This window comes from Leopardus geoffroyi, chromosome B4 (genome assembly GCF_018350155.1).
Source record: "Leopardus geoffroyi isolate Oge1 chromosome B4, O.geoffroyi_Oge1_pat1.0, whole genome shotgun sequence".
In the NCBI taxonomy this organism is placed as follows: Eukaryota; Metazoa; Chordata; class Mammalia; order Carnivora; family Felidae; genus Leopardus; species Leopardus geoffroyi.
Window position 1 is genome coordinate 41,750,293 of NC_059341.1, and position 10,558 is coordinate 41,760,850.

General features: G+C 45.5%; 1 protein-coding gene across 2 annotated transcripts; it reads left to right on the plus strand.

Moving 5' to 3' along the window:
- The first annotated feature begins 307 nt into the window (after positions 1 to 307).
- Positions 308 to 9,974, plus strand: C1S (complement C1s). Of its 2 annotated transcripts, none has more exons than XM_045463086.1 (12): positions 308 to 507; positions 1,473 to 1,584; positions 1,843 to 2,050; positions 2,182 to 2,359; positions 3,479 to 3,604; positions 4,049 to 4,248; positions 4,461 to 4,614; positions 5,054 to 5,169; positions 5,583 to 5,661; positions 6,152 to 6,280; positions 7,321 to 7,395; positions 8,726 to 9,974. In XM_045463086.1, the coding sequence occupies exons 2-12, from the start codon at positions 1,562 to 1,564 to the stop codon at positions 9,523 to 9,525; spliced, it is 2,088 nt and encodes a 695-aa protein (XP_045319042.1). In that variant the 5' UTR covers positions 308 to 507; positions 1,473 to 1,561; the 3' UTR covers positions 9,526 to 9,974. The 2 variants fall into 2 exon arrangements, with proteins under 2 accessions (XP_045319042.1, XP_045319043.1); XM_045463087.1 differs by having other exon boundaries at positions 325 to 507; positions 1,418 to 1,584.
- The last annotated feature ends 584 nt before the right edge of the window (positions 9,975 to 10,558 follow it).

Sequence of the window (10,558 nt, forward strand, 5' to 3'; positions counted from 1 at the left end):
GGGTTGGACCTTCTGGGTTTGGCTTTTCCCCCACCATATTAATCCCCTCCTTTTCCTACAAGTCACCTGACTTCTGTGAAAACTCTGTTAACACACACTTTGGCTGAAAAAGAACGTTGGGCAATCGGTGGAATTTCCCTCTCCTCCTTTCTCCCCCTGGAGCCCCAGATGCAGGGACCTCAGTCCTGACCGGAGTATGCAGTTCTTGTTTCAAAAGCAGAGGGAGCTCCAAGATCAAGGCTGAGTTACCCTTTCCCTATGTCCTGGTCTCCCAGCCCCCCCCCCCCCCCCCCCCCCCCCCCGTTTGTTTAGATCAGGGAATTTCAGACATGCACACTGGGGTAGAGAATCATATGAACAGAACCAGGACAGGGAGGCCGGCAGAAGTTCCTGCAGAGGGAGCGTCCAGGCCCTGAGCTGCTCTCCCTGCGAGTCGGCAGGGTCGCCCAGCATGCCCGCTGGCACGAGAGAGGGGACTCACCCACTTGCTCCCATCAGCTGCTGAAGGTAAAAACCTTAAAAACGGAAGAGCAGAGCTTTGATGGAAGACAAAAGAAAGGCAGAAAACTTCACATAGGAAGGCTGCGGGCAAAGATGGGGGGGTGCTGGAAGGAGCAGAATAAAAGAAGGCAGAAGAGAGGCAACCTACTTCTCTTAGGTTGACTCCCCCTCCCCCCACCGCCACCCCACTACTTACCACTGTTTTTAGGGTTAGAAACATTTTTGGCAAGCCTCTTAACTTTGGAAAGAGATCTCCTCTTTTTAGTAAAGGGAAAAAAAAGAAAAAAAAACAAACAAACAACAAACCCAAACCCTGGAAAATTAACATAGGAAATTGAGGGAATACCTTTCCTTTCCTTTTGTGTTTCTGGTCATTCAGCTGCCCTTCTTTTCATTTCCCACCCGACCCTGTGTCAGACCACTTCTCCCAAGGTCACTGTCTTCCCCTAGTAAAAGAAGCTCTTTCCTCCATCAGTGGTCATCGGGAGCACCAAAAGAAATATGTGCGACAGTAAACATAGTAAAGAGAGCTGGCGTGAAGTGATAAGGGGGATCTTTGCCAAAAGAGGAGGGAGAAATGTCTTAGATGGATAGTCATGATGGGGAAAGACGCCTGAAAGCCTGAGTGGAAACGGGGATATTGTTTTGTGAGGGCAGGAGAGAGGCTGATAGAGAGGGGGCAGGGGTGGGGAGTAGGGGTGAAGGAGGGCAACAGGGAAGGAAGAAAATCGGGAGAAAGTGCTTATTCTTTTGGAGAAAAACTGGGAGAAGATCCTGAGAAGCAATGGGAGAAGGATTAGCTCTAGTTTTAGTCTAGAAAATGAATTGAAGTAGAACCGGGGAGGCGGGGAGAGGACAGGCCTCATGCAGTGATCAGTGTGCGGCTTTGTTTAGCTTGTGTGTTATTGTCACGAAGGTGACACTGAACCCCAGGTGACCCCACCACCAAAGAAGGTGCCTGTGTTTGTTAGACAAATACAGCCGGGCCTGCCACCCCTTTGCTCCAAAGTCCAGAGGTGCAGAGAGCCAGGACCAAGAGGCGTCCCGCCGTTCACCAGGGATGAACAAATTGCCAGAGATGCGGTAAGTCATCACGAGTCTACAGAGATGTACGTACGTGGGCTCTATTCCCTTTATCTTCCCAAGAAGACAGCGCGGCTCTGAAGCCCAGGTTTTGGTTCAGCCTAGGCCTTTTTGCTTTATTCCAACATTCCAACGAGATTCTCCATGTGCTCTTGCCCTCTTCCTTTCCCCTCCCTTCTGCCCATGACAAATGCTAGAGCACTTCACTAGTCTGCCAGCAGCTGGGTCACCCACGTCTCCGTATGTCTTTTCTTTCAGGTGCGTCTTCCTGTTTTCCCTTTTGGCATCCGTTTATGCTGAGCCTACTATGTATGGGGAGATCCTGTCCCCTAACTATCCTCAGGCATACCCCAATGAGGTAGAGAAATCTTGGGATATAGAAGTTCCTGAAGGGTATGGGATCCACCTCTACTTCACCCATCTGGACATAGAGCTGTCGGAGAACTGCGCATATGACTCAGTGCAGGTATATTATAATAAGCGCATAAAGGATAGGGCTGGGGGTGGTGGTGGAATGTTCTATTCCCTCTGTCCCCTTTTCTGACCTCCATGCCAAAATATTACCCTTTCTCAGCTTCCTTTTGATTCTTCTCTTAGATAATGTCAGGAGACTTTGAAGAAGGGAAACTCTGTGGGCAGAGGACCAGCAAGAGTCCCAACTCTCCCATCGTGGAAGAGTTCCAAATCCCGTACAATAAACTCCAGGTGATCTTTAAGTCAGACTTCTCCAATGAAGAACGTTTCACCGGGTTTGCTGCCTACTATGTCGCTGTAGGTAAGGCTCACCCCTCTTTATGTGCCTCATGGATCCAGCTAAAAGATTAGAAGCAGAACAAACAGCAATTCAGCGAATAAGGATCCTGTTTGTAACTCTTTTTTTTTTTTTTTATTTTTTTTAACGTTTATTTATTTTTGAGACAGAGAGAGACAGAGCATGAACGGGGGAGGGGCAGAGAGAGAGGGAGACACAGAATCGGAAGCATGGTCCAGGCTCTGAGCCATCAGCCCAGAGCCCGACGCGGGGCTCGAACTCACGGACCGCAAGATCGTGACCTGAGCTGAAGTCGGACGCTTCACCGACTGAGCCACCCAGGCGCCCCCCTGTTTGTAACTCTTAAGAGGTGTTGACTTGATTTGGGTCTGTCTTTCCAGGAATTGCCTTTGTGAAATTCAAACACGTGGTATCTTAGGGGTGATGATGATAATGGTAAAAATAGGTAATAAATAGTGATTTATTGAGAACCACTATAAACTGGGATTTTAAAACCCAGGAATTTTAAAATCCAGGAATTTTACCTATATTAACTTAAGCTTCACCTCAACTCTTCAAGGTGGGTATTATGATCTCCACTTAAAGATAAGGAAAGAGAAGACTAGGAAAGTTAAGTAACTTGCCAAGAATCACACGAAGAATGCGTGGTATTCAAACCCATCCAATGGCAAACAAACCTTCAAATTCTGGGTGCTTCTGTACCTAACTCCAGGTTAAAGTGAAGTTAGAACATCTCATAAGGCTGAACTGTTGTTTAGATTTAACGCAAGTGCCCAAATCCTATAAAGTGATAAGTGTACTAATTGCTCCTCCCTGAAGTAGACATTTCATCATGTTGAGCCTATAGAGTGTTGTCTCTGGAGCCGAAATGCTCTGTTTGTGAGAAAGGACAACGGTCTCTGGTATTGAGAGCTCCCTTATAGCTGTGCAATGGCAGGGCACAACTCTCGAATCATATTTCAGGAGAGTAACACAGAATAATACCATCCTGAAAGGTGATTCACTCATTTATTTAAGTAACAGGCCGCTCCTACCGTTTCTTACCCTTGTAGGGTTGGGTTTAAACTCATTCTTCCTTCTAGGTCTCTGTCCTTGACCTCAATCTTTCTCTGCTTTTTCTAGATGTAAACGAGTGCACAGACTTTGCCAATGCTCCTTGTAGCCACTTCTGCAACAACTTCATGGGTGGTTATTACTGCTCCTGCCCCCCAGAATACTTCCTCCATGATGATATGAAGAATTGTGGAGGTGAGCTTGGCATCAAGAGGGTTGCGTGTTCCCTGGGGTTTGGAATGGTTTGAGGCTTCAGTTAGATCTTTGTTGGCCTTTCTAATTTTGACTAGCCTCAGCCTTGCTTTGGCACCTATCTTTAGTTACCCATAAGCTGTGGAGGAGCCCCAAGAGTGGAGGAAGACAAGCCTACAGGGTCAAGTTAATGAATTGGAGAGGAGAAATAGATGCCTGTAAAGAGTCTACCTGGGGCTGTTCATAACCATGAAAGGCTTTATCATATGCAATGTGATGGAAACTGAGTAGGCATTGGGTATCTCTACTGATTTGCATGGGGTATGTAATTGTGGCATGGGGGCTCCAGTTAGGGATGGTTAGTTCATGAGAAGAGTCACAGAATGGAGCAGGAACTCCTTTGCTTGACCCTATATTTGATTGCCCTTTTCTCTTTTTCTCCCATAGTCAATTGCAGTGGGGATGTATTCACGGCACTGATTGGGGAGATCACAAGTCCCAATTATCCCAATCCATACCCAGAGAATTCAAGGTGTGAATATCAGGTCCTCTTGGAGGAGGGATACCAAGTGGTCGTGACTGTGCGGAGAGAAGATTTTGATGTGGAACCAGCTGATTCAGGGGGCCATTGCCCTGACAGCTTAGTTGTGAGTGATGAATGATTAGTTTTCCTCCCAACTCACACAGATCAATTTCTCCCCAAAGACAAATTGTCTTTCCTTCTGCCCCTCCTTTTCTTCTTCTCCTTCTTATTTTATGTTACTTTTATTACTTTCTTTACTTTTGTCCCCTCCATTTTACCTACCTGTATCTTTTAGTTCTTTCTCTCTTCTGATTTCACCATTTTGTTTCTTTTCAGTTTGTTGCAAGAGACAAGCAATTTGGTCCTTACTGTGGTAATGGATTCCCTGGGCCACTAAATATTGAAACCAGGAGCAATGCTCTTAATATCATCTTCCAAACTGACCAAACAGAGCAAAAAAGGGGCTGGAAACTTCGTTACCATGGAGATCGTGAGTAACCTATAAGTTGGTCTTTGGTGCTACCAAAGTCCCCGGACAATGTAAAATCCAAACAGGTAGATTGTTGTATGGATAGTTCACCTGAGATACGTCACTTCTTCAGCAAGATCTAAACCTGTCAGTGGTCATTAGAAATGCCTGGACCTCTAGGAATCCTTCAACTGGGCTTGCGGGTGCAGATGACGTGGAGTGGTTAGTATGTTCAACTTGGGGTGGTTTGTTAGTATGTACTAACACAGCTGGGAGGATGAAACTGCCTTAATGACTCTTTCCGGAGTAGGTAAGGCCATATTGTTTTAGACATCTGCATTGGAATGTTAAGCATCAGAACTAAGGATGACTGAATGATTTTAGAAAGTGTGAAGGTGATGTAAATAGAATAGAGATTCTCCAACTATTTGGTAATTTGATTCCCCCTGTTCTTTCCAAGCAATCCCTTGTCCCAAAGACGTCACTGACAATTCTGTTTGGGAGCCTGAGAAAGCAAAATATGTGTTCAAAGATGTGGTGAGGATAACCTGCCTGGAAGGGTTTGAAGTCGTACAGGTAAAGTGCAAATTTAGGGGCTTCTCCCTAATCTCTAAGTCAGGATGAGCATACTGGAATTATCTAATGGTTTACTGAATGTCCTTGTTTGAGCAAGGTATAACCCCTTTTCCATAAACAGAATACTGCAGGATCTTTAGTCCCTCCTTTTAAGTCATGGAGCTCCTTGGCCAGATTGACATTCTCCTTCTGCTTTCAGTCTTCTTGAGGAAGGGATTCTGATATGCTGGGACAAAGTTGTCTTTTAGCCTCCACTCCTGGGTGCTTTGGGTCATTCAGCTAAGATAAGATGTCCCCAAACTTCTTATGGTCAGGACTCCTCATTGATCCAAGGCCAGAGATAGATTCCATTCTTGATTTTGGCTTCTCATATCTCTCCTTATAAATTAATGGTGATGTGTATTATTCTCCAGGGAAGTGTTGGCTCGAGATCTTTCTATTCTACTTGTCAAAGTGATGGAAAGTGGAGTAATTCCAAACTGAAATGTCAACGTATGTATCTCTTTAAAACGGGACTTTTTTTTTTTTTTTTTTCCTTTCCAAGGGAATTGAAAGATGGGTTCATCAAGATTCAAATTCATGTTTTCCTCTTAGGCTTGTGAGAGAGTGGGTTGGATTTTTTGAAGAGAAGCCAGCCAATTAATTGCCAGCCCAGTTCTGGTCCTAGACTGGCCAGGTTAGCAGGCTTCTTTCAAAGAAAGAGGCTGTGAGGTTGGTAGACTTCGTAGCACCAGAGGTCCATTCCTGGCTTCTGCAGGGGCCTCCACCAACCACTGAGAAGCTACAACTCCTTATAGCTTTCAAGGGGCTATCTGATTTGGCAGGACTCAGTGACCTGGGGAGATTCAGCCCAGGTGTCCTTATGGATGTGCGGGTGGGGAAGGAGTGAGGAGCATGGCCTGGAGGATGGAACTGGCTCCAATGACTCCTTCTGGAAGGAAGTGGCTTTCCTGACCATCACTCTCCTGCCTTCCTCTGATAGCTGTGGACTGTGGAATTCCTGAACCCATTCAGCATGGTACAGTCGAAGATCCAGAAGATACTTTATTTGGTTCTGTCATTCGCTATACTTGTGAGGAGCCATATTACTACATGGAAAATGAAGAAAGTGGTAGGTTTCTTTGACTAGGGAAAAGAGGAGAAAGAGTGAGAGTTGGAGAGTGAATAGCCCACTCTTTCTGGCTTGGAGAGAATTTGGAGAAAAATGAAGGAGATGGGATGGACTTTATTCTCTTGGCTTGGTCTAGGGATGCAGTTTTCCTATGGGATATAGGATCATCCGTAGAGAATCAAAGAGGTCACCTAGCTCAGTTTCACAACTGTGGCCGGAATTCCCCCTATGATATCCGTATTCATGTGGTTATCCAGCTTTTGGCCAATTATTTAATGTAGAACCTACGGGAGTAATGCTTCCAGTGTCAAGTCACCATACCAAATGATTGCTTAAAAAAAAAAAAAAATATATATATATATATATATATATACACACACACACACATATTATATATATACACACACGTATATGTATATATATATACATATACATATGTATATGTATACTTACATATATGTAAATATATATATATATATTTAATGTTTATGTATTTATTTATTTTGAGGGAGGGAGAGCGCAAGCAGGGGAGGGGCAGAGAGAGAGAAAGGGAGAGAGAGAATTTGAAGCAGGCTCTGCATTGTCAGTGCAGAGCCTGATGAGGGGCTCACACTCATGAACTGTGAGATCATGACCTGAGCCAAAATCAAGAGTCAGATGCTCAGCCGACTGAGCCACCCAGGCGCCCCCAAATGCCTGGCTTTCTTGATGGAGAGGACTTGGCAGTACTAGATGAAAGATGGGTTAAGACATAATATGTACCACTTTGTTGCTTTTAATTGAATTTATTTTCCCACTGGAAGCATTTTTCCAATCTCTACTGTAACCCTCTTTCTGCTTAGGGGACTCTTCCTTTCCCTCCTTTGGCCGAATACAGGACAGAAGGATTGTTTCGAGGGTGTTCTCAACATTCTGTTCTAGTTGATTTGATTCGATTCCCTCCTCAAACGCCAGAGTTGTGGAGGCTCTGAATGAAAGGGGGGGATGGAAGAGAGAAGATGTGGTGGTGAGTGTGTCCTGTGTCCCTTGTGCTATTCCAGGGGAGTATCGCTGTGCTGGCAACGGGAGCTGGGTGAATGAGTTGCTGGGCACCGAGCTGCCAAAATGTGTTCCAGGTAATCAGGACTCAGGGTTGGGGAGAGACCACAGACATAGGTGGAGGTGAGGGGACCCACTCTCTGAAAGTAGCTGCAGTGTTTTTGGGAAAGGACTTAACACTCTGGGTCTGGCCCAGGGAGGTGGAGATAACACTGGGCTGTGGGCCCGCCAGGGCCTTGGGGAATTCCTCCACCGCCCTGACTCAGGCCAACTGACAGGAAATAGAAAATCAGCCAGTGACAGTTGGTGGCAGAGGGAGGGCCAGTTAAGTTCGGTAAAGTAGATGCAATAAGGGGATAAAGAATTGCTAAAAACAGGGCCCGAAAATTGAGAGTGAGGATTCCGCATGCAGAAACAAGACCAGCTGAATAGCTCAGTTATTATGTAAAAGTCTATATGGCAACAAGATATAGAGGAATAAAAGAAAGGAAGAGTTGCAGACAGATCAGAGTTGAATAGAAGAAGGCTTTCAGGCAAAGCCAGAATCATACTGATGATCCTGTAGTAACAACAGTGTTATTGAGAGCTAGGGACTGAGCTAATTAATCGCATTTATTATCTCATTCCAGTCCTTGCCACAACCCTTTGAGGTGTTACTGGTTCCGTTTCAGAGATGAGTGAACTGAATACAAGGTCACAGAGTTAGTAACAGGCAGCAGTAGACTTTGAACCCAGGTCTGTCCGAGTCCAAAGCCTGATATTATGCTCAACTCAGAGTCCACTCGGGCCGACTACTGAGGGATTTAGACAAACTGACTTGGTCTGGAATAAAATTCAGTGGTAGTTGCATTCGGTAATGGCAAAATATTCAGGCCTGGAATCAATGGGGAATTGAAATGAGTGATGAAAGAAGAGAACCCTCTCTTTGCCCTACCTCCATGGATTACTAGGAGGGCCTCGGCTGCAGTTAGGACTTCGGTACAGAAGGCGATAAGCATTTGGTCTGGGCGTCAGAAGGAGGTAGAACGCCTGCCTCCTCCATCATCTGTATGAGGAAAGAATTTCCCAGCACTGCCTCCAGTGGGGCCGCTGTCCCCATGTGCTGAACCTAGGATGAAGTGTACCTCTAGAGGGCTGTCTTCATAGTGTGAGGCACTAGCTCATTTGGACTCCTCAGTTCACACACCAGACTCTCTCCCTTGAGCCTGCCTGGCTTTGGAAAAGTGAGATGTTTGGTGATTACATTCAGGATGAGTCAGATACTCAGATGGTTGACCCAATGGAGGGTTGGCCCTATTGTGCTAGAGAATTGTGAAGCCCGGCAAGTTTTTGAGTAGTTGGAGGATCTGTAGGAGGCCAATAATTTATTTCTTATTCCCTCTCCACCTTGTTCTTGTTCTTTCCTAGTCTGTGGTGTTCCCAGTAAGCCCTTTGTAGGAAGACAGAGGATATTTGGAGGATCTGTTGCAGATATTCAAAATTTCCCCTGGCAAGTCTTCTTTTCAGACCCACGGGCTGGTGGGGCTCTCATCGATGAGTACTGGGTGCTGACAGCCGCCCACGTCGTGGAGAGAAACCATAACCCAGGAATGTACGTTGGGTCCACCTCAGTACTCCGCTCAGATCTGACAAAAACCAAGATGCTTACTGCTGAGCGTGTGATTATTCATCCGGGTTGGGAATTGTTGGATGACCCAGAGTCACGGAAGAATTTTGACAATGACATTGCACTTGTGCAGCTGAAAGAGCCCGTGAAAATGGGACCCACTGTCTCCCCTATCTGCCTGCCAGGTACCTCCTCAGAATACAATCCCTCAGTGGGAGACCTGGGACTCATCTCAGGCTGGGGCCGAACGGAGAAAAAAGATCATGTGCGCCAGCTCAGAGGGGCAAAGTTACCCATTGCTCCCTTAGAAAGGTGCCGGGAGGTGAAAGGGGAAAATCTTAAACTGGATATAAATGCCTTCGTTTTCACTAATAACATGATCTGTGCTGGAGGACAGAAGGGTGTTGATAGCTGTGAAGGGGACAGTGGCGGAGCTTTTGCTGTACAGATCCCCAGTGTAGAGACCCCCAAATTCTATGTAGCTGGTCTGGTGTCCTGGGGCCCTCAGTGTGGAACCTATGGAATCTACACACGAGTAAAGAACTACGTTGACTGGATAAAGAAGACAATGCAGGAAAATAGTCCCCCCAGTATGGACTAATCCATACATACACCACCAGCTTCTTCAAGGGCTATGACCAATCCATTTGCTTTCTGTTCCTCTCAATATTCCCACGATTTCACTATGACTGAAAAAAGACCTGGGAGTGTGATTTAAATAGAACTTGATTGTTGGGGTACTTGGCTGGCAGGAGTGTTTGAACATTACATTGTGCTGGTCATTCGGTGTGGTCTGAATCTGTGGGGGTCCTCTCCCTTGAATACCAACTATGGATAACAACACGAGAAGAATGCTCCTATCTTGCGCTATTCCCTAGTGAGTCCCCTCTCCCCCCTCCTGATGATTGCCTGGCGTTACGGTTCTGATTGTGAAATTTATTGTCGGGCATACCCTTGATTTTTTGTTTCCCCTTTACTGTTTGAAGTTCCACTTATCTTATCATACTCAGTGTCTACTATCTACTTGTAATAAATCATGTTTAAAACTCAGTTTTGGCTGACTTGACTTATTCCACATCAGGACCTCAGCCCCAGAAAAGGGCGAGGAAAGGGTTTTTGTGTCATGGAAATTCAGTCATCTAGTAGCTAATATTTAATTGTCATGAAAAGGCAATTCAGATTTTCTCCTCTCTTCCAATTGAGATTTATTGAATATTGTGGGTCAGCACGAATGTCATCAGTACAAGGTACCATAAGGTGCGTTTGAAATTAAAAAAAAAAATTTTTTTTTAACATTTTATTTATTTTTGAGACAGAGAGAGACAGAGCATGAACGGGGGAGGGGCAGAGCGAGAAGGAGACACAGAATCGGAAGCAGGCTCCAGGCTCTGAGCCATCAGCCCAGAGCCTGACGCGGGGCTCGAACTCACAGACCGCGAGATCGTGACCTGAGCTGAAGTTGGACGCTCAACTGACTGAGCCACCCAGGCGCCCCTGAAATTTATGAAACAAACCTGAACCTCATGCAGAAGTCCACAAACGACAGTTAGAATTGGCTGTTTAAGATCTTTAAGTATAAAATTTTGAGGCATGAATTATTTGTGTCTCTGAAAATTAATTTTCCTTTAATACTC